Consider the following 22743-nt stretch of genomic DNA (forward strand, 5'->3'; position numbering starts at 1 on the left):
GAGCTCCGAGAAGCGACCCGAATAGAAGAATACGAGAAATCGACACAGCAGGCGTCTACTGACAATCCAGGTATTTAAGTGCTAGGCATTCGGATCTGCATGACTGAGCAATGTGAGTTGTCTCATGGCGCGCGTCAATTCTCGTTTTACCAAAGTCAATCAATCGTATAACCATGTCCTCATCCTCTTCACGTGACGATGAGCAACGTTCAATGGATCAAGGACAGCAAAAGGCAGGTGGTGGAGGAGCCGCTGATGGGTATCCAAGCATGCAGAAACGGGTTATCATCATGCTGGCTGTCTATCTTGCGGTCTTTTTGGTGACTTTGGTAATCCAAGCTTCTCTCCCACCCCCACTCTATCAGGTTGGCCGTTGCCTTTGCTAACCCGGGCATTCGACTGCAGGACCAAAACATTATATCGACTGCAATTCCGCGTATCACTGACGAATTTCACTCTATTGAAGACATCGGATGGTATGGCAGCGCCTACCTGCTGACCATGTGTAGCTTCCAGCTTATCATGGGCAAGGTCTACAAATTTTACCCAGTGAAACCAATCTTCCTTGCTGGCATTGCGCTCTTCGAAGTCGGCTCAGCAGTATGTGGTTCAGCGCCGACCTCTGCAGCCTTCATCGTTGGTCGCGCCGTTGCAGGTCTGGGGGCTTCTGGCATGTTCTCAGGCATGATGGTGATCATGTTCCACACCATTCCGCTACAGCAACGACCGATTTGGCAGGGCGCCTTTGGTGCCGTCTCTGCGGTTGCTTCTGTCATCGGCCCTCTGGTCAGAGGTGCATTTACCGACAACGTCAGCTGGAGGTGGTGCTTTTATATCAACCTCCCCATCGGAGCGGTGGTTATCATCGTCACCATCTTCGTCTTGCACCTTTCCAGTCAAAAGCTCGATGCACGAGCCCCAGGTCTCGTTGGGAAACTGAAGCAGCTCGACCCGGTGGGTAACCTCGTGTTTTTCTCTGGCATTGTCTGTCTGATTTTGGCTCTCCAATGGGGTGGGACCAAATATTCCTGGAAGGACGCTCAAACCATCGTTCTTCTTGTGCTTTGCGCCATTCTCTGCCTCGCCTTTGGCGGAATTCAGATCTGGAAGCAAGAGGATGGCACGGTCCCCCCCCGCATCGTCAAGCAGCGGAGTGTGGCAGCGGCCATTTGGTTCTCCTTCTTCACCGGCGCCGCAATGATGGCCATCATGTACTATCTCCCCATCTGGTTCCAGGCTGTCAAAGGCGTCGACGCCATCAGATCAGGAATCATGTTGCTCCCTTTGGTTCTTTCCACGGTTTTTGCTTCCTTATCCTCGGGCATCATCATAAGTCGCGTCGGCTACTATACGCCATTCTTCATCCTCAGCTCCGTCGTCGCGTCCATCGGGGCCGGCCTGCTCTCCACCTTTACTTCAACTACCGAACACGCCAAGTGGATCGGCTACCAGGTGCTGTTCGGTCTTGGTCTCGGTTTTGGCACACAACAGGGTCTGAACGTCGTGCAAACGATCCTAGAAAGGTCCGACATAGCCACTGGATCCGCCCTTATCATGTTCGCACGCTTCCTCGGCTCCGCCATCTTCGTGCCGGTTGCCGAGAACATCTTCCTCAACGGCCTGGTCTCCAAGCTGACAAACCTCTCGGGCATCAGCCCAAGCGCCGTGACCAAGGGCGGGGCCACTGATCTGAGAAACCTGGCCGCTGGGGACGACTTGAAGACTCTTCTCGCAGACTACAACGACGCGATTGTCCACGTGTTCTACCTGATCGCAGCAACCTGCGCCGTGACCATCTTCGGCAGTGTCTGTGTTGAGTGGCGCAGTTTGAAGGCTCGGGCTAGCGAGGAGGCCAGCCAGAAGGCTGAAGAATCCAAAGAAGCAACGGAGAGCAAGGACGTGCAAGATATTTGAAAAAAAAAAAAAAAAAAAGAGCGTTGACTTGGGTATGCATATTCGGATTCTGAAAACTTTTGTATTACAGACATGGCATTCTAGACTCGATTGTGCACAGTGCACAACGCTCTTTGTAATTTCTGAAGATAGAAACTCCCCTTTCATCCAACGTTGTTTGCAGTATGATGGCTCAGCGAGATCAAAATTGCCTGGGGTCGTTTTGTATGGCAAATGAATTCAACTAGGACTAATAGTAAATAGCTAAACGAAAAACGCTGATGACCGATCAAACGAGCGGCGGGGACAATCTCTATCTACGCAAGTATCGACGCTCTATCTAACAATTCCAATGCGGTTCCACCGATGCTGGTTGCTCGGATTAAGATACTTGACGGGATTCGACTAGCTAGTGATGCGGGATCGGTCCGTGAAACTTCCCTCCTTTCCCTGTCCTCTCCACATACAAACGATGGCCATCAAATCTCGACCGACTTCTCGGTCCGCTGCTCCCGTCGCCGTGGGATCGCCATGACCTGATGGAGTTTGACCTCGGCAGGTTCAAACTGCGGAGCTGTCAGTCTCGATTACGTAGGCCCCGTCCGTCTCGGTCATGACGACGAGATGGAGTGAACAGAGTGATGAAGGAACGGGAACAACAAGTCAACTCACCTTGTAGATCCTCAACAGCGTGGCCCATATCTTGTACAGTTCCAGCTGCACGATGTTCTTCCCAATGCAGCTCCGACTGCCGTGGCCAAAGACGAGCATGGACCTCTGCATCCGGAGCCGACGTTCGTGGAACTCGTCCTCGCTCTCTCCCTTCTGCTGCATCCAGCGCTCCGGATTGAATACCCGGGCGTCCTTGCCGAAGATGTGCGGTAGCATGGCCATTGATGCGGCGTTCATCGCAATCACCGTCCCGGGAGGCAGGTGCGTGCCGTTGGGCAAAGTGAGGCCACTTCTGCCCGCCACGCGCTCGAGGTTGTTGGCAGGGGCTCCGAACTGTCGGTAGGATTCTTGGATCACGGCGTCCAGGTAAGGCATTTTCAGGGCCAGTTCGAGTGCTGCGGGGCCCTCGGTGTCGACCTCTTTCATCGTGGCCATGTTGACGCTCCGGATTTCGTTGTTAAGCCGCTCCTGGGCTTCCGGGTGCTCGGTCAGCCAGTGAATGGTTGCATCCATGGCGCGAGCGCTGTTATTGGCACCAGCCAGGACATTGGTCGCTGTAAGATGGGTGATTCGAAGGTCCGTCATCAATGGGTATGCTTTCCTGGCTGCGATGAAGCTGCCCAACAGGTCTTCGTGACGTCGAGACTGGGACTGTGCCTCCGGATCCTTAGAGGCCTTGGCCAGGCGCTCAGAGACGACGCGCCTAGCGAAAGTGAAGAACATACTCGGCTTCTTCGTGAACCATTTCAAGAGTGGGTTGCGCTTGGTCAGGGTGTCGAGGAGCGGGAAGTTGTTGGCGACGCTGATGTATCTGAAGTTTTCTCTTTGGGCCTGGATCATGCCGTTAAAGTCATAGCCGTGGTCAAGGAAGCCAAGCGGTTCGCCGAATGAGATCTTCGACATTACGTCGAAGGCCCCTGGAGCTGGAGTAAGACACGGCGCGCCACACGCAGAGTTGGGTAGAATGTTGGACTCACAGTATTGAAGCCAACGGGTCATGTTGATTGGGGTACCGTCAGCATCATGTTTATCAAGTTCTTTGATCAATTTCTCGATTGTTTCATCGATGTACGGCTCATAGCCTTTCAGAGACGACAACGAATAAGCATGGGCAATAGGTCGTCTGTAGATTCCGTGGGTTTTCTCGTCCTGGATGCTGACCAGGGCCGTCTGATCAGTGCCTGTGAAAAGGTGAGCTTGCCACTCTTGAGAGTTCTGATTGTGGAATAGGTCCATTTACCGGTCATCACGAATACTCGATAGCCCGGGCCCTGCTCGGTTTGATTTCGGGTTAGCTCTGAGGAGGGGCCTGAACTTAGAAAAGAAAAGCATATCATTTCACAAGGAAATTGCTCAACAGGATCATACTTGCCTTGTCAAGGCGTTCTCGGAAGCCATATATCGTGTCGATAGCCTCGGGGTCGTAGACGAGGACATGTTTGGGGCCAATTCTGACTACATCCCCATAGCGGCCGATCATGTTGATCTGGTAGTTGTTGACGCCTTCGTTGTGGTGGTTGAGTCTCCATGCTTGGTAACCACGCCATAGATTGGTGTATTTGGCCAGCCAGGGCCCGGGAATGTGACCAAGCCTTGCTCTCTTGCTTTGCACAAAAAGAAACAGGAGAACAGCGACGAGAACGGCAGCAGTCAGATAGAGAGGAGACACAGCCTGCTGAGTCAGCGGCGTTGAAAGCGCCATGGCGATGGTGACGGTGGTCGTTCAAACAAGACGTCGCCCAGGGGGACGGAAACCAGGTAAGAGATGCTAAGGCTTTTAGCCAAGGTTTACCTTGACGGGCTGGCTGGCGGTGAACGGGCGACTCGACTCGTTTGGAATGCTTACCATTGCCCAAGCCACTGGGGAACCTATTTATGCTTACCCGAGGACAGAGTCAGCCAGAGCCTTGCCGTCTCCTCGCTCAGAACCAACTGCCGACTTGCCCCCAGAGGCGGGGAGAGACTCTGGGGAAGTTGAGGGAAGTTCCCCCGCAGTGTCTGAAGCTCCGCCGCACCAGCCGAGCAGCCTATCATTTCAGTGCCGAGAATGCTCTTAACGGCTAGGTCGGCTGCTAGCCCGTCTAGGCTTTACCCGAAACGGCAGGGATCATATGGTTTTGGGTGTCGAGACGTGTCGGGCGTGTTGGGCAACCACCGAGGCCGCCTGTGATCTCCTCTGGAACTTGCTGCGTGTGTCTATATCACTCGGAGAGTATGCCACAAGGCCCTCTGCGGAGATTCTCCGTCATGTTGAAGCACGAATCAACAAGCTGGCAGATGCCTGTCGAACAACTGCCGACACAGAGTCTTCGGCACGGTACCGACACGTGGTAGCCTGGTCATTCTGCATCATATCAGCTCCTGAGGTGCCATCCCCAGATTCTGCAGCCAATTTCTACCAGTCTCATCCATCTTCTCCAGTGCGTGTTACTCTCTCTCTCTCTCTCTCTCTCTCTCTCTACATAGCAGGCTGCGATCATGAGCGGAGCGATGCAGCCCGGACACAACGAGCAGGTGGCTCCTGTTCAGGTGGTAGACAAGCCGTTGGGTGAACACCATGAGACGACAGTCGAGTATGTCAAAGAGGTCAACGACACCATTGCCAGAACCGATTCTCACCTCGACGACACCCATGTCGCGCTCGGTTGGAGATCATGGCTGGTGGTGCTCGTCACCATGTTTGGGTAAGGCTTCAGGGGCATCATGCGAGGTCTTCTTGTTGACCACGACTAGCAATTTGACCCTGGTCTTCGTAGTCGTTGCAGCTGGCTCGGTTATCGCCTTCATCATTCGAGACTTGGGCCACCCTGGACTTGCCGGCTGGATCATTCAGGTAGCCGATTCTTCTCAGATACACCTCTACCACGCTGATAGCCGATACAGGGCCCGCTGCTGGTGCAAAGCGTTCTGTGTCCCATTATAGGGAGGCTGTCCGACGTGGTTGATCGCAAATATCTCGCATGTATCCAGCTCTCGGTCGCCTTCGTGGGGTCCGTCGTGTCTGCCACAGCAAACTCGATGAACACTTTAATAGGAGGAGGGATTCTCATCGGAGTGGGATTATCGTCCCTCGGCATTATTGTCGCCATTCCAGCAGAGGTTCTTCCCTTGAAGTTCCGCGCTATAGCCAATGGAGCCAACTTCCTCGGTGGCGCGTTCGGAGGCCTGTAAGTGGTGCTCTCTGCTGATTGCTTTCCTGCTCATCTGCTGAGATAACGCGTGAACAGCATCGGACAACTTGGAGCCGGTGCTGTGACAAACGTGGAGAAGGACGGCTGGCGAAACATTTTCTGGATGCAAGCCGCTTTCCACGGTGCCACGGTGCTCATGCTCCTGGCATTCTACTTCCCGCCCAGACGGTCGGATTATCCCAAGATGACTCTTGCCGAGGTCTTGTGGTCGCTGGATCCCATCGGTGCTGTCCTCTTTGTCGGCGGCGCGACCCTGACCATCCTGGCGCTGGATTGGACGGGAGGCTCGTATGCATGGCACGACGCTCATGTCATAGCCCCGCTGGTCGTTGGAATCATTCTTCTCATACTCTTTGGAATATACGGTAAGCTCCTATCAATTACCTTGGAATTTCTCGTTGATGGGGTGGCTAATGTCGATATAGAGTGGAAGGGAAGGACCGATGGAATTGTTGCTCATGTGAGAATGCTATACTTCGTCGTGACTGCAGTCCACAGCGCTGATTACGCCTGCTTAGGTCATGTTCAAGAACGGCTACAATTTCCCTCTCGCGGTCTTTGCTTTCGCCGTTGAAGGGTGAGTTTTCGGACTCGTGTCTGTGGATATTCAAGACATCAATGGACTAACTTGACCCCAGATGGATCTTCTACAGCGCAGTCAACAGTGTGACTCCTCAAGTCATACTGAATCTCGGATGGGAGACGTCGTCCTGGCGCATCTCCATCCGCCAGCTCGCCTATCAACTCCCAACCATAGCCTTCTCCATTCCCATGGTGTAAGTCTTCCCCCTCTCCCTTCGTTCTTGGAGACCTCCTGTTTCTAATTGCACCATTGATATCACAGGCTCTACTCGACCAAATTCAAGGATCTCAAGAATCCCCTCATTTTCACATACACCGTCTTCCTCGTCGTCTGCATCTGCTATGCAACCATCAAGCCCACCGAAAACGGCGCTCAGTATGCCTTTGCCGTGCTCGCCGGGATCGGTCAGGCGGGGCCATTGACCTTGATCCTCGCACTGGTCCAGTTTGCCGCGCCGCACGCCTTCATCGCCACAGCTTCGGGCTTTGCCTTGTCCGCTCGCGCCATCGGAGGCGCCTTTGGCTCGGCTGTCCTCGATGCCATCATCAACGGTAAGATCGACGCCACCCTTGTTCGTGATGTTAGCAAGGCTGCCACCGGGGCGGGCTTACCAGCCAGCTCGGTGCCGGACCTGCTGAAGGCTATCCAGGCAGGGGAGGGATTCGACGCGGTGCGAGGCCTCAACGGCACGATCTTGGACCAAGCCCTGAACGCGCGGGACTGGGCTTATGCACGCGCATACCGGCTGGCGTGGGCGAGCATCATCCCCTTCGTGGCCTTGGCCATTGTCGCAGTCATCTTCATCAAGCATGTCAAGGAGCTCATGACCGAGCACGTCGAGGCCAGTGTGGAGCGGCAAGCTGCCAGAACACGGGCAGATGAGGAGATGACCGAGAAGTGAGATGGCTGCTGCTGTTGTTCAGTCATGTTCCTGAGTAACAGACCCTGTTGCGTGCCGTAATTGGAGAACACTGATGTTGTCATCAACGTTGAGGTTGACATTCCTCATTGCGGGACTAGGCTCTCGTCTCGTCTTTCCTTAGACATCTGTTACCTGCAAAGTTTCAGGAGGTTCCAGCCTTGCCAAGATTTGGACATGGGAATGAGACATCCGACGACGACTCTCACAGTAACGGCCCTATTCAGGAAATGGGGTCCGAACTTCCAGCAGTAATAAATATCGGTGTGTAGTGACGATATCTTGAACAGCTAGCGAGGGAAGGGCAGTTTGGCATATTTCTCCTCCTGATTGCCAAGGATGCGCACCCAAACGCTGTGCTTCAACCTATCTTGTCGCGTCAGGGTTGGTCATAATGGCATAGACCTCAGAATACAGTCGAGTCGGATCGAAAAACAAATTAAACACAAGAAAATATAGTCCATTTTGGTCTTAGGTCCGAGTACAGTCTGAGAGACTAAAGATACAGTATGCCATATAGCCAAGAAATGGAGACGGGGGTATCATATCCCGGGGCGTTCATCCCAAGAAGATCCATAGCAGCTCTCGCCCACCACTGAACGCAGAGCAAATGTTGTGTCTGGTCTGGCCGGTTATATGCTGCAGACATGGAAACTTGCAGATGCTACCCATGCCATGCAAACACGTCCATCACCCAGCGATTCCAGCATCACGCAAACAGTGGACACTGTCGCACTCGTTCATCTCCAAGACTTTTTCACCTATCCAAGTCCGGGTGGATCCCAACCAAAGCCAAGAAGCCTATCAGGGAGATTATCATAAATTCATATCATCATCGCTTCTGGGGTTTCGTCATTGTCATCTTCCAGCTTCCAGCTGTGAAGGGGTAGGCTGGGCTTCCGGAGCCGCGGGTTGTGTCTGTACTTGTCGACTACGACCTGGCATCCTCAAGCCGAATCTTGATCTCCATGACGACTGGGTCTCGGTTCCTTCGTGACTGGGGGTAGTATTTGAGCTCGGTAATCGTTCTCTTTGTCGCCGTCGACCTTGTTCCCGATCTGACGGATCTGCCCGTTCTGCACGCACCACAAGGGGAAATCCATGCCGGTCACGATCATGATACACAATACTCATGAATCTGCCCGGTATGATCATTGCTGGTCTTCTGCCCGGTCGACCATTTCCGATAATTGAAAAGGCCGTTGGAGGGGGCTGCACATTTGTTGGATCCAGTTCGGCACCTTCGGGTCGAGGTTTGGGGACGTAATAATCCGCCTTGCAGAGAGGACAACAGGCACGGCGTGATGTCAACCAAGGATCAACGCACGAGGCATGGAAAGCGTGACCACAATGTAGCCCACGGATGTCATCGTCGTCGTCAATGTTGTCGATACAAATGGCACAGGCGTCGCCAGGATCAGGTAATTGCTCGGCAGGAAGGGCTGTTTGAATGCGTTCTTCGTCATCGTCATCGTCATCGTGACTGGTGACTTTGTGCACAGGAGTCCCCGGTGTCACTGTTGATGGAGTAGATTTGGGCCGAGATGGCGTGACAGGTCGATTGTCCACATGACTCTTTTCAGCTTCTACCACCTCTGGTTCGCCATGCTCCGGAGACTTCTCTTCAGCTGTAGAGTTTGTTTGCGCATGCGCCAACTCTTGAGCTTCGATTTCCTTCGAGTCCTTGGAATCCCGTTGAGTATTGTGTATGCTAGCCGGTCGAGAGGCAGTCGTTATCCCTCCCGCGGTGGGCAAACCCTCGTCGGCACGATTGGAACGCCATGTCTTGTATTTTGTCAATGGGAATTTTTCGTTGACTTCTTCAATGGTCATCAGCTTCTTCTCGCGTCTGCGGCGGTGTTGTCGAGGCATCGCTGCTAGATCTACGCCGTCTGGGTCTTCGCCATTCATGCGCTGTCGGTTACGTTGATTATATCTGAAGCAGTATTTGACACCGACAATGATCCTGGCAGACAAACAAGATTAGATGGTACGGGATCCCTGACGACGGGTGAGGCTCACCATAAATTGGTAAAGACAACGCCGAAGCCCAGAGCCACAAAAAAGAGCAGTGGCGAGCTGGGACCAGAGCCTCCATTGTTACCAGGGTTCCCCGTTGCGCTCGGAGTGGGCGAAGTTGTGGTAGCTGATGTCGAAGTGGCCATCTTAGATGAGATATGACGGCCAAGGCACAGTAGGAGACGGCCGAGAGGTAGTCAGCGTGCAGATTGTGGGTGCGGAATGGGGTGCTGATGGGAGCATCTAAGCTGTGTCGGCGAATACGGATGCAGGAGAGAAGAAGCGATTATTGCTCGAGTCGGCCGCTGATGGATAGAGACATGAGAAGGAGACGGAAAGGAGCGGTAACACGGTGAAAAGGGATGGTGAGGAGTGAGTGGCGAGCGAGAGTACCTCGTAATGGAGATGGTTATCGAGGAGGAGGACGAGGAAGGATGGAACGTTCAATCGAACCAAGGGTGAGATTAGAGCTGGTCCTCTGGCATGCAGTATGGGCCTGGAACCTCTCTCAGACGAGGCGGACCGAGCGACAAAGGCGTGAGGTGATGGGAAGGGTGTGTTTCAAGGGGAAGAGGCAACGTTTGCTCCAGCGAGCGGATTGGCCCAGAAGATGAATACGCACTCTTCAATAGGGTGATTTCAGCCGAGGTGAGAGAAAGGAGGATGTGATGCGGCGGCTTCAAAATGATAAAAAGTCGCGGTGGATAAGATGGGCGACAAGGTACGAGTGAGGGAGGTAGGCGTGAGGGATATAATTCTGTGAAGAAGGTGAGGGTGGAGTGGAGGTGAAGGTCAAGGTGAATGGTGGGCGCCGGTTGAAAGCTGCGCGCAGTTCCTTCACCAGACCAAGTCAAACCAAGTCCGAGTCCCTGGTCCGAGGAGAGAAGAAGAGCAATAATAATTAATTCAAGGGCTGGTGATCACTGATCGGATTGCAATGGGCGGCAGGCTGCAGCTCTTGCACCTGCTGGAATCCGGTTTAGTTAAAGAAGCTACTCGCAAGCCTACTTTGTTAGGTGCCTTGGTGGCCGGTTACGCCTACCAAGTACAAGTAACAAGTACAAGTAGGCACCTAGCGAGGCTAGGTAGCCTGTCCCAGCTCGGGGCGCGGGAAGGCCGGATCACTGGACGAGACACGGATTCATTCCCAGCACCATTTTTCACCTCCGCCAAAACGATGTGTTGGAACCAGCAGCACATCTATCATCCATCAGCCATCGCCATCGTCTCCATGTCCTCCTCTTCCCCGCAAACATTGATCCTCATCTTGTGTCCGTTGTGCCGATTACATCCATACCCAGTACCGCCTGCGCCGGCCCTCGCGTCGTCGACGCCACCTGCAACGCGGCACGGACTTCTCCTCGACACGCCATCCTGCATCTCACGAATCATCATGGCCGCCTGAGCCCCGGCTGTCGATGGCGCCGCACTTGGCCTGCTCTGGTGCGAGCTTGTGTCTGTCGCTTGTTCCCCGGTCTCTCCCCCTCCAGTGCTCGGCGAGGTTATTACCTCGACCGGATTCGTCCCGGATCACTTGACCCTGTGGCAATTTGCATCTTGTTTCAACTGGACGCGGGGTTTGCAGCGCGGTGCACGTCGATCATCGATGTGATATCCTCGTACAAACGGAGCATTCAAAACGACATGCTGAGAGTTCCTGGGTGACAAGCAATGGCTTGTGGCGCTCTTCGGCAGCCAATGGTGAAGGTCAAGAGAGTGTGGTCACCTCAGCCCCTGCACATGTTGCAACACACCTCCCCAGCCACCGCTCCAGATCCGTCGAGCCCGTGGTGATACGAGCCACTGGCACCACCTCCTTCTTGTCCCCAGTTGAGATGCCCCGAGGACTGGTCTAGACGCCGTTCTTCTTGTGTCACAACCTCAATCAGCGCTTGCACCTGTTCTGATCACATAAGTTCGAGTTTAAGAGTCTGGAGTGCTCAGCTTCACCATATCCTCCCGCCAGTAAGGAAACTTGCTCCCCTCGCGACAGCCGCCTTACGCGTTTGACCTCCCCCTCCAATGCATTCGTCTCTTCTTCCCTCTCATTCGACCCATGGAGAAGTACCCAAATCAAGCATCCACGCAGAAGCTCGCAAAAAGAGTCCCATAAACATCCACAAGGTGCAGGATTGTAAGCTACTGGTGTCAAAGCTTACCCTAGCGCCAAGCCAAATCCGTTGGTAAGGGAAGAGAGGGATTGCACGAACGACTTTGTGCTCGGGGGAGCTTCTGCGTCCTTCGTATGCGTAGTCAAGACGCGTCACCGAGGCCAAGATTTCGGAGATGCCGGGTGGGTATGTATGTACTGTACAGGAAGGCCAGTCTTTGAACACCTGTGAATATACTGGTCAAGACTGGTCTGGTTCGCCGCTTACCGCTGGAGCTCGGATCACAAGATGCGTCGTTTCCCTCGACGACGCCAGGAGACACAGGGCGCCGATCTTGATTCATGTGGAAAGGGTGACGTAAATTTGCTGGAAGGTTACGGCTGGGTCGATGGAGATTCGCTTGCCTTTGAGGTGGCATAGTCTTGCTTGCGTGAGAGTCCCTATTCTTTGTCCTCTTTAATGGAAAATTTCAACTACAGCCATCTTCCTGCGCATGTACTGAGGCGTGATGAATGGAAGCAACATTGGATTTAATGGCACCGGTGCCAATATCTCACTCATAAGAAGTAGTCAATCCAGTTGCCTCCTGAAGGCCCGATCAAAGTGCACCTCATCCCTGAGATCCGCCAACCGGGGGGGGGGGGGGGGTTGGAGATGTTCTGATATGCAATCGCTGGATCGATCGCCCTGAATAGTGCTGCATCAAGGCTCCCTGCAATATCCCTTGGTGCACATGGGATTCCCACCATCCCCACTGCGCTCCCCATCTCGCCTTCGCACTCAGTGACATGCTTTTCGACGCTTCACCTAAGTATGGCTAACCTCACTCCAATTTCCGTCGGCTACACCTGGATTGTAGCATACTGAAACGTTTCATAGAGTAAGGTGGAGACAGCGAGGGTGAAAGCCAAAGAGGAACAGATCTTTATGGGTCGTCAAGACCGAAACAGAGGAGACACTTGTCACTATCTTGTGGAATAAGAAAGAAACGTCGCACAGAACTGAAAGGAGAATGAGCGAAATAAGGGGGAAGGGAAGTCCCAGCACAGCTTCGTGGCTTTCACCTCCCTGACATACCCTTACCCGAGTCACCCGAATTGGGCCACTCCTTGTGCATTGTTCGTCGTGACTGATGCTTGAGGGCCGGTATAGAAGCAAGGATAGCGCGGACAAGCCTGGAAACATGGGCGACAATGCCAGCTGAGAAAGATGCAATGAAAAGGAAACCCACAGATGCAAAGGACGAGCCGGACTGAGGACATTTGAATCCGGACAATGGTATACAATGCATAGCCCATTGAGCCAACCATTTCTAATCGTCCTCACCGAGAGCATCGAGGCCACCATCACTGAACTCAACCCGATGCAGTTCCGCGCATTGTCCTCCCAGTCCTGCTCAAGAATCCGTCACTGCAGAGCACGTCACCATTCCGTGCCACCTTCGATCGTGGTTCCAGAATGCATATGCGTCCGAAAAACTGAAACGTCGTGAACAAGGATCGTCACTCTGTCGCCCTCTCATCCCCCGATCGGATCTTCTGTGCATGAAAGGGCATGGATGGGACATGAGGCCTCCTCCGTCTCCCTCGCAGCGTAAAACTTTTGCAAAAGCGACAGAAATGCTCAGGGTCACAAGCACATAGTGCCGTAATTCCTCCTCCTCAAGATCCTATTCAATCAATCCTCATCCTCGTCTCCGCCCAACCCGGCATTCTTCCTCATCATAGCGACATCATCCTCCAGATCCTGAATCTTTCTCGCCAATTTCTTCTTCAAGATTGCATTTGTTGTCTTCTTGAGCAGCTCTCTTTGTTCTGCAATCTTGTTCTGCATGTCCTCAATTCTTTCCAGAACTTGTCGTTTATTCTCATCACCCTCCTTGTCGGCATCGTCGCGGTCTTCGTCCTCATCACCGGCATCTTCGTCTTCGTCTTCGTCTGAAGAAGCTTCTGCGGGTTCTGCTGAGACAGGTGTCTGTGCAGCGGTCATCGAAGGGGACGCTGATGTGCTAGTTACAGCGAAAGACGAGTCACCACCTGCTTCAGGAGGATGCAAGGTGTTTCGAGCCTGAACGGTTGGCTCTGCGGAAGGTCCGGCATCCTCGTCAAAGAACATGCGTTCGAGCTCATCCAGGTCCTCCTGCCCGACTTCCTCCTGCACAGGTGTTTCGGTGAGCATTGGCGTTTCTGCGATGGAACCGTGCACACCAGGCTGTAGATCGAAATAGTCTTCTGGCTCACCCTCCGCATCTTCGTCTTCTTCCAATTCGGTGCTGTAACCATGTTCGTCGAGGCGCGGATCATGATCCAGAAGTTGATACTTTGAGCTCAAGGCCGCCTTGTCCGCTTCAAGGAGAGCATGGACCCTTCGTTCAACCGCTTCAATGTCATCCACACGTGCTCGTTTTGTTCTGGCAAATCGTCTCTTCCGTACCCATTTCATGGGGGCCGTAAGCCCATGAGCATATTGATAGGTTTTGGGATCAACATCTTCGGGCAGGGGATAGTTCCTGGCTTCCTCCTCGTTATTACAACGGCCAAGCACTAACAGCATCTGACAGATGTCTATACTCTTGATCCACCCTTTCTTGTCCCAGGATTTCATTCCTTCAATAATGCATGGGAGGTCTACCAGCGAGGTAGCGTACTTGTGATCCTTGATCTGCAGAATGCCTCTCCTGCCTAGAGTATCGAGCATCCTTAGATTGACGTGTGCACCTCTTGCTAGTACTTGGCCTGCTGTCCCATCCTCGATCACTTTTCGTAGATAATCGCAATCATCTCCGGGTTGCATTCGTAGCACAAAGCCTTCATGTATGACTGGGTCGACTTCGCGACCGACAAGCGTTTCGCCCTTGTCGTTCTGGTATTCGCTCTCGAGTTCTGAGTCGTAGCCAACCCCCAACGCTCGCTTGGGGATTTTACCTTTGATTTTGAATGCCAAGTGTGCTGTTGCTGTAGGCTTGGGCGCGGATGATGGAGTGGGCAGGGACGATTTCTTGAATGTCAGTTTTCGCAATGCGGTAGGCTTGGGCGGAGCTGGTGCTGGCCGATTTCTCCCATCGTCTTCCTCGCCTGCGTGTGAGTCGCGTTTGCGTTTTTTTGAAGATGAACCCGGAGTCCCGGTGGCAGTATCTGTGTCCTTCTTCTTCTTCTTCTTTGCCTTTGGGACATCTTCAGGACCCGCCCGGGGAGTGCTTGTGCCTGGAAGTTTGAGCTTGATGGATGGTGTCCTTACTGCACTCTGAGGCGCAGGGCTCTGCGCTGGTGCAGGTTGAACTCCTCCCGCTTGAGATGTTGCAGGTTTGCTGGGGAACTTGAGTTTTAGGGACGGGCGCTTTGCCTTGTCAGGGGGTGGGAGGGGGGTGCCAGACACCTCCATGGTGGTGGTGGTGCCGTTGTCGTCGTTGTCGTCGTCGTCGTCGTCGTCGTCGTTGTTGATCTCGTCAGTTACACAGCCACTGATGTAGGAAGGCGAAGGAGGGTCATTCTCCTCGTTGGAATGGCAGGAGATAGGAGAGTCGTCGAAGATGTGCTGGACTTCAGGCTCTAGTCGGACGGAGACAGACTTGTGTCTGCCTTTGGCGTCAAATGCTCTGAGTTGGCTCTTTCTAACACCGGACGATGGATCAGGTTTGAGGATAGACTTGGCTTGCGGTTCTCGACGATGAGCTGGACTGTGCAGCCGACTTCTGGGCTTTGCCGGGGGCCGTTTGGGCGCCACCGCGGCTTTGCTTGTGTTGCGCGTGCCATGCTTTGGCGCCTGCACCAGCCTCAGTTGCCCATCATTGGGCGCTGAGTCGCTAGGCGCCCGTGGCGGCCTGAGTGTGGCGATCTGGGCATCAGCCGCCGCTGGGGCTGGTGCTGGTGGTGCTGGCGCCTGCTGAGAGCTGCCGTTATTGGCGACACCTGGTGTCTCGGTGGGTGCGTCTGGGCCTGGTGAGCCTCCTTTGGCCCCTGGGCCTCCTGGGCTGGTTGATGGTGCAGCATCATTGGCGGCTGCCCCGGAACGTGGCACGTCATTTGAATCTAATATCAAATTCTCTCCCACACTTGGATTCGTCGTCTCTTCTTTCTTGATGAACGGACTGGTGTATTGAATTGTGTTTCTGAGTGTGACCGGCCATCGAAGCAGCAACTCAGGCCTGAGCCCAAGTCGCACACAGGAGGCTGATGGTGTCTCAGGGAGCCGATAGTGCTCCAGCTTTCTGCGCTTCACCCACTTGACCAGCGGGTTTGGAACTGGATTTGGATACGCACGAAGAGCTGGATCCGCAACTGGTGTTGGACCGGCACTTCCTCGCGATGACCTAGCCATTCTGACTATTTCGGTCGTGGAAACGGAATCAGACTCCAAGAATTTCGTTCTAAGCTTTGAGCAGAACGCGCCACACCAGGCTGTCACAATGACTTCGGCCGACCTTCACACCGCGCTCTTGCGCCCGGCGGTTCTTCAAATCCTTCGCGCTGCTGGCTTCAGCTCTGCGCGACCTGTTGTAATCGACACCGTCACCGATCTCGCAGCTCGCTATCTTCTCTTATTGGCGTCTTCTACCGCTCAGAATGCCTTCAATCTGCACAACACTTTCGTACCGACTGTTCAGGATGTGAGGCTTGCGTTGACCCAGGCCGGAGCGCTGGCGCCCCAGATGAACACCGTGGAGGAGGGTTTGAGAGGCGATGTGGAGATCGTGGAAGGGGTATGGGTCCCGTTCGAAGATTTACGAGGAGTCGAGGCGTTTGTGAATTGGGCGTACGGGCCGGTCAATAAGGAGATCAGGAGAATTGCAGGCTTCGGTGATGATGTGAATGTGGAGGAGATTGCGGCAGGTTTGGACGAGCAGGAAGATTATCTATCTGGTAAGTTCAAATCTCAACCTTAGCCTGCGTGATTTTTGAAGTTTTGGCCAGTTTGTCTGCCAGGTCCGGGAAGTTAGGTGGTAGTGACAGAAATGTGAACTGACTGCGTTGGCTCCAAGCAGTATTGAAAAAGCGCCACAGCAAAACCGGCGAAGAAGTTCGCTACCAAGGTACTGTTCTCGGCAAGGATACAGAATTACTACCCGTGTCAATCGTCGGCGGCCCTGCGGCTTCAGTTGCAGAATGGGCGCGTCAGTCCTTGGCCAACACGCGCATTTCTTCCAGCATGCGCCCTGGACAAGAAGAGAGTGCAACTCCAGCGACGTCCGGCATTAGCAGTGCACCACTTACTCCTATTGAGTCCGAATGAAAGAGAGCAAGGCATTGCCTATTGTCATCCATTCCAAAACACACCCTTTGAGTGCGGTCGAGGACCGGAAATTTCCGGACTGCGCTTCCAGTCCTTGCTGGGACCGGGTGAGGCCAAAACTTCGATGCCCACTTCACTGTTCAGGTGGGAACGTTCTTGAAAAGAGTCCAACCTTGAAGTATGCCACTGAGCACAATACTAGGGCAACGGTATGGTTTACATGCCTAATTTGAGGGGCGATCTCATGACGACGTGCTGAAGCCGCAACCCTTTGTGTCTGGGCAGGAGAAAATAGTCGTTGGGCACAGTCTATTCGCAGTGGCAGGTTTCGGTGTTGCTGCCCAAACAAAATCTCGACACCCACAGTCCGCAGTTGCAATGGGACCGAAGAGCGGATGGTATTAGAGCCCCAGAACTTAGGGCAGAATCTCCATCCGAGCTCCTACTACCAGATACTTGAAGGCAGCGACCGAGAAAAGACGACGATCAGACTAGTGCCGTCAATCAGCATTCTGCACCACATGAGGGCGGACTTCAAATAGGTCATATTCTCAACGTTGAGATTCATTAGCTTCGCCTAAAAAGTTATCTGGTCTTGATATTCCACTACACTTCTCCACACCTGTCCTTCAAAAAAGACTCCATACAATGTAAATGGCAGCCAACTGATAACAGCCCCCGCAGGCGCTCTCTCCTCGACCAAGTGTGTGGCCAAAACATTACTCCAGACCTCGTCCATATTCTCGACGTATATCTGACGCCGAACATAATCAGTTTCCCTCCATCCTCGCCCAGGCAGCCATCCTCTTTGGAGGAATGACAACATGATGTCCCACTGACGACGAGAGACCCATAGCCACATTGTTGCTAGGCTCAGATGTAGGTAGCGCCAGGCCAAAATGCGTTGAGAACGTCGTCAAAACACTTCCGTCGCCGAGCGTGGTCATTGCAAACCAATCGCCTGTTGTGGGGGTTATAGTGCCATTTGTCGGTTGGCTGGCTGATGAAGGGGTGTCTGTAGGGGTGCCCCGGAGAGAACTAAGGGAGGTGATTGTGGAAGTATGCGCTGTAGCGGATGCTTCTGTCGAGGGGGTAGTTGAGGTCTCTACAGGCTGGCTACTATTGTTATCCTTGGTGACAGTTGCATTGGCAGAGTTGGGTGTGGTTGGCTGAGACATACTCGCTGGGCCCGTGCTTGACGTGAAGGTAACGTTCGTAGTGTTGGGATTATTGCTATAGCTTGAAGCCGAGGGCATGGTCCAATTCCAGTCATGCCAAAGATATGAAGGCGTCAGGGAACATGGCGCGCTGCCTGTGGCATTGGTCCAGTACGGCGACGAGGTTATACTTGCAGATGGAATACCCGAGTTGCTGCTTAGAACCGATGTTATAGTCGCGTTACCTAGTCCTGTTGCCGTTGAGTTGCCAGGTGATATCTCTGTGCTGGATGTCATTGCATTGGTCATTGGCGAGGAGATCGACCCAACGGAAGACCACCCGGATGAGCTACCAGCTGATGGTGTCAAGACTGAGGATGTAAATGACTCCGACGCAGGACCGGGGACTGGTTGCGATTCCGAACTACTTGTCGATGCTGAATTTGAAATGGCCGAAACGAGAGACGAATTGGAGGGAGATATCGTCGAAGCCAATGGCTGACTCGAAATAATGCTCGTCATGTTACTTCCTACCACAATGGTCATGGTTATAGGGCCGGAATCAGAAGGCCAAGGTGAACCGCTCTCAGGACCTGTGCCACTCGGTGATGTTGTTCCTTGGCCAGAGTGGTTGAAAGAAGTATGAATACTCTTTCCGGGAACAGTGGCTGTCAGTGTGATTTCCTCGGGCGGTGGAGTCACTGGAGAAGGCGTAATTGGGGACGGAGTGGCCTCTATTGTGATAGTGATTACTGTGTCATCGCTTTCTAGCGAGGTGTCGGTCTCGGCTGGAGAGGTATATCCTGAGGCTAGCGATGAGAAGTTCGTCCATAATGGACCCCCCGTAGGCCTTCCTGTAGCCCATGCGGGCCTCGTGCCGTGGTGTGGAACGCAACTTGAGCCTGAAAGATAAGAACAAGAAAGATTGTGGGGAGGGGCGGGCCAGATTGTCGTAGTGGACTGAAGCGTTGTGAATGTTACTGAGAAGCTATTTGAGGAGCCTGGCACTGTTGTTTCCTTTGTTGTAGAGATACTTGATTCAGAGGAAGGAATCGGAAAAGTGTTCTCGCCAGAAGCGATTGTCGTATTACTGACCAAGAAAGTGGTTGATGTAGGTGCGGTATTGCTAGCAGAAGAGGTCGTGTTACCAAACGACCAGCTTGTTGAAGAACTTGCCGTCCCGCCGCCGGTTCGGCTTATTGTCTGATTTGATAGAGACGAGGTTGTAGCAAGGGTGTTCTGCTCTGGACTGGTACTGAGGGTTCGAGAACTGTTGTCGCTGGCAGAAGTCACACTTGCTCCGATTCCCATGCTAGAGGAAGAGCACGGAAGGCCATCAAGCTCCCCCCCGCAAGGCCGATAAGATGGATAGCTTGTAAGCTGAGGTTGTCCTGTTTCAGAGTATTCAGTTCCCCAAGATGACGGCGCATTCGTGTCGTTCCCATAATACCAGGGGTGTGTTTCGTTGTCGCAACGGCGGAGGAGTCGGCTATGTATAACTTACTTGGCTGTTAGCGATAGGATTGTGGGAATTCTGATGGTAAGGAAAACAAACCTGGATGGTGTTCTGCAGATGTCAGCACGAGGCCAGCGAGGCTGATAAAAAGAGTGACTAGAACGCTCTTCATTGCGTCCAATAACCTCGATAATTCAGACCTGAGGGCGCCTCTAGAAAAAGCACCAGGTGCTTTCAGAAGACCACTTTATATTGCATGCAGGATCAAGCTCCCGAAATCATCTTCAACACGATGCGCTGAGCTTACTCTCTGCATGAAATCCCCATCGCATGCACCTTTGTGGAGGCTCATATGATGAAAGACACGGCCACAGTCATCCCTAATCTCGCGTGGAAGTTCTTGTCCGCAAGTGGAGCGAATATATTTCAAAAAAATCCGTTCTTTGTTTCTGTCATATTCAAGTTGGCGACGTGCTTCACGCCCGAGCGGAACAAGGGAAATAGGACTCGCTTTCAAGCGGCAAAACCGTAGCGGAAGCGCCTGCATTATACCGCCAGGAGCTTCTGGTTATGTCAATTGGAAATTCTCGAGCGACGCATTCGAGCGACGAATTTGGCCCGTGGCAGCAGACTTCATTTCCAGATCGACATCCAAGGGCCTTGATGTGAACGTCGACGGGGACGCAGTTGAGTATCGGAGTGTATCACCTGTGGAGATACTTGTCTTTGATATCGGAGAAATGCATGTGGGTGCGGATAACTTGCGGCGGTTCCTGGCATCAGCAGGATGTCGTGCCCTGCTCCTTCAGGCTGATGTAGGACGACCTCGTTATAGAGACGAAGAGAAGCATCTGAGCAAAAGCCCACCTTAAGCCTATTAGAACTTTATATCCCCAATTCTGACATATCGAGAGTGGTAAAGACGCACCTGCAATGGATTCTTAACGGCGTAGAACACTACGAGCAATCAAAGCACACCGCTATGCATGTTGCAAAGAGTGTCAATTTTGAGTGATCTTGACCCAAATCTTCTTCTCAGATTTGTACCACTCACGGCAGCGCGCTCTTGCTGCGGGCGCGGCCCATGCGGCTATCCATCCGTGAGACTGACATATCATGAGTCCAACGGTACGACTTTCCTTGGTCTGTGATGTTTTGCTGCACACATGATAAATCGCGACGGAACAGCAGGTGATTAATTTCGATACCGGCTTAGACATAGAGACAAGCTGGTGAGAAGCGTGTGATTGATGCCGCACCAAGGGCGCTCAAACAGAGAACGAGATGGCCTCGACGTTTTCGAGCCTGTCCAGAGCCAGCATTTCATCGCCGCCATACCCAAAGCTCGCCTTCGCCACTGCCATGCGGCGTTCTGCAGATGTGCACAGACTTAGAGAGATAGTTAGCCGCCTTTCCATATAGCCCGGGGGTCGTCTGTGGGTTGTGATTGTTGACTGCCTACTCGAGGAAGCGTCCCTATCGACGAGCCTAGGAGATAGCCATCACGTTTTCTTGCACAGAAGCCTGGGATGGAAGTATCAACAAAGCGTTAGGCTGCCAAAACATATCGCGCAGAGCACTCTCTGTCGTATCAGCGATGAGATCTGCCAGCGGTCTGTTCGAAGTGAGATGGCTGTCCGCCGTGGATTGTTTTGCACGCTCGTAACAGTGTAATGCAAAGGAGTAACGCTTATTCTGAAGAAACCATTGCGCCAGTGCCATCGTCATGGGGGATTGATTCTGGACTTTGGGATGATCTGAAGGTTTATCCGTAAACTTGTTTGAGTAGACTCCAGCCATGACTTCAATCCTCAGCATTGCGTTGTTCGCTTGGGCCTCTAGCGCAGGATCTAGATGAGATCCTTGACCCAGATGACGGGATCCTTGCAGCCGCATAAGACACAGCTCGAGCTCTGCGAGTCTTGCAAGCGCTGAATTGGCTCCATACTGTTGCATCCATCGGTTTTGAATATCTGCAATCAACTTTTGACCTTCTTCGCTTCGACCTGTTCGCGAATAAAATTGGGATCGGCCCATCTGCTGGACTAATGTCTGGTATGCGTCATATCCAAAAGTTTTCGAAAGTGCATCGATGATGCATTTGAACACAAGTTCAGTGACATGAGTCTTCAAGGCGGCACTGAATTCGGACCTCAATAGGATCGTGAGTGGGTGCTTGGTGCCCAAAATCGTGGATGCCAGGTCAGCAACATGCGGTCTGATCTTTGCATGGAGATCCGAGGCACTGGCCATGTTGATCCCATAAGCAAGTTCCACAAGAGTGAACAGCAGTTCTGGATGAGGGTTCCGAAAGATCGGCGGAATAGCATCCAAGGTCTGCCTGAGGACCGCAAAGGCCGCGTCCATCTTCCCGAGCTCCAAGAGATCTGTGACCACGTAGAAAGCCTCCCTGAAGATTTCAACTTCACCATTAAGGTCAAAGACTGTCGGGTCACGCTGGACGAGTGAGGACCACGACGTAGTGTATTGGCCCATCATCCAATTGAACGACTCGCTCAGAACGTGCTCAATCTTCATATCATCACTGGGAGGCTTAACGGCCGTCGGTCCTCCGGCCCTCCATCGAAACATCAACGCGCTCTTGGGATCCGGCGAGTGCTTTTTCCGACGGGCTTGTGGCTGGCGAGCTCGGGTAAGAGGCGCGGCGTTTTGTGTTGACGACAGCTCCTCCCCCGTCTCGTCTTCTCCAATCTGCTGTACCCTTCTTTGCGGTCGTATGGCCAGTGGTTGTCGGGCAGCCAAGTGATTGTGATAGCGAAAAACGTCGACCAATCGCTTTTGGCGTTGGATCCCCTCTGCAACATGGCGCCTGATGATATTTTGATTATGTCCTGAGGAGTCTTGGACGTCGATGAAGACGAGGTTTGGCATGTTAGCATGACATCCAGCGAGGTTATCGGGTGTCCTCCGCCTTCATATCCACGCAATAACGACTATCCAAATGATCCGACTGGACCGGCGTTGCTTAGCAGCACATGTCAACGACAACAACCCGCTGCGGCGCGTTGGGCGAGGAAACCTCCATTTGGATTTCGGAGGAGGTATTCGTCAAGTTGCTTACTATCGCCTCAACCAGTCAACTTGATGAGACAACGGTGATTTAGCAATGGTAGTCCCGTGGTTGATGGCAGATCAGTGGAATGATGAGGAATTGGTTGCAAGTTGATGGCAGGACTCGACATCTTGGCCCTCGTCTTGATCGCCGCCGAGAATGGGCGTGACTAGCATTTGCTAGCATGTAGCCCGAATACGAGGCCACCAGTATAGCGGCCGGAAAGCGGTGGTGGCATCTATCAAGCGCTTCGTTCTGGAAGAATGACACGAAGCAGCGCAACGGGTAGCAGAGACACAATGCCTGCAGACATTGCATGAACGGTGAAAGAAGGCGTTTGCGAGGAGAATTCCCTGCTATCGTCGCCAATCTTTTCGTCGATCATTCCTGCGGGATTGATCAGCCTGCAGTTCTAGTGTCAATCAGTTTTGGTCAAGCCA

The 22743-nt window shown here is 53.1% G+C and overlaps 8 protein-coding genes across 8 annotated transcripts; 4 read left to right on the top strand and 4 right to left on the bottom strand.

Annotated features, from left to right (window-relative positions):
* Positions 1 to 173: 173 nt before the first annotated feature.
* A1O5_02779 (uncharacterized protein) lies at positions 174 to 1914 on the top strand (the record flags this gene model as incomplete). Its single annotated transcript, XM_007743393.1, has 2 exons — positions 174 to 329; positions 406 to 1914. 2 exons carry the CDS (start codon positions 174 to 176, stop codon positions 1912 to 1914), a joined length of 1665 nt encoding a protein of 554 aa, XP_007741583.1.
* Positions 1915 to 2556: 642 nt separating this feature from the next.
* Positions 2557 to 4267, bottom strand: A1O5_02780 (uncharacterized protein; the record flags this gene model as incomplete). The annotated part of the gene is made up of 3 exons (XM_007743394.1): positions 2557 to 3482; positions 3543 to 3770; positions 3934 to 4267. The coding sequence occupies 3 exons, from the start codon at positions 4265 to 4267 to the stop codon at positions 2557 to 2559; spliced, it is 1488 nt and encodes a 495-aa protein (XP_007741584.1).
* A 776-nt stretch (positions 4268 to 5043) lies between these two features.
* Positions 5044 to 7240, top strand: A1O5_02781 (uncharacterized protein; the record flags this gene model as incomplete). Its single annotated transcript, XM_007743395.1, has 8 exons — positions 5044 to 5249; positions 5299 to 5398; positions 5449 to 5732; positions 5793 to 6121; positions 6182 to 6216; positions 6275 to 6333; positions 6395 to 6532; positions 6601 to 7240. 8 exons carry the CDS (start codon positions 5044 to 5046, stop codon positions 7238 to 7240), a joined length of 1791 nt encoding a protein of 596 aa, XP_007741585.1.
* An 876-nt stretch (positions 7241 to 8116) lies between these two features.
* On the bottom strand, positions 8117 to 9423 carry A1O5_02782 (uncharacterized protein; the record flags this gene model as incomplete). Its single annotated transcript, XM_007743396.1, has 2 exons — positions 8117 to 9224; positions 9281 to 9423. The coding sequence occupies 2 exons, from the start codon at positions 9421 to 9423 to the stop codon at positions 8117 to 8119; spliced, it is 1251 nt and encodes a 416-aa protein (XP_007741586.1).
* A 3642-nt stretch (positions 9424 to 13065) lies between these two features.
* On the bottom strand, positions 13066 to 15514 carry A1O5_02783 (uncharacterized protein; the record flags this gene model as incomplete). Its single annotated transcript, XM_007743397.1, has 2 exons — positions 13066 to 15386; positions 15439 to 15514. 2 exons carry the CDS (start codon positions 15512 to 15514, stop codon positions 13066 to 13068), a joined length of 2397 nt encoding a protein of 798 aa, XP_007741587.1.
* A 279-nt stretch (positions 15515 to 15793) lies between these two features.
* A1O5_02784 (uncharacterized protein) lies at positions 15794 to 16617 on the top strand (the record flags this gene model as incomplete). Its single annotated transcript, XM_007743398.1, has 2 exons — positions 15794 to 16247; positions 16370 to 16617. 2 exons carry the CDS (start codon positions 15794 to 15796, stop codon positions 16615 to 16617), a joined length of 702 nt encoding a protein of 233 aa, XP_007741588.1.
* Positions 16618 to 17871: 1254 nt separating this feature from the next.
* Positions 17872 to 18276, top strand: A1O5_02785 (uncharacterized protein; the record flags this gene model as incomplete). The annotated part of the gene is made up of 1 exon (XM_007743399.1): positions 17872 to 18276. The coding sequence occupies one exon, from the start codon at positions 17872 to 17874 to the stop codon at positions 18274 to 18276; it is 405 nt and encodes a 134-aa protein (XP_007741589.1).
* A 2442-nt stretch (positions 18277 to 20718) lies between these two features.
* A1O5_02786 (uncharacterized protein) lies at positions 20719 to 22122 on the bottom strand (the record flags this gene model as incomplete). Its single annotated transcript, XM_007743400.1, has 1 exon — positions 20719 to 22122. The coding sequence occupies one exon, from the start codon at positions 22120 to 22122 to the stop codon at positions 20719 to 20721; it is 1404 nt and encodes a 467-aa protein (XP_007741590.1).
* Between the last annotated feature and the right edge of the window lie 621 nt (positions 22123 to 22743).

Source organism: Cladophialophora psammophila (genome assembly GCF_000585535.1).
Source record: "Cladophialophora psammophila CBS 110553 chromosome Unknown aczJe-supercont1.3, whole genome shotgun sequence".
Lineage (NCBI taxonomy): Eukaryota > Fungi > Ascomycota > Eurotiomycetes > Chaetothyriales > Herpotrichiellaceae > Cladophialophora > Cladophialophora psammophila.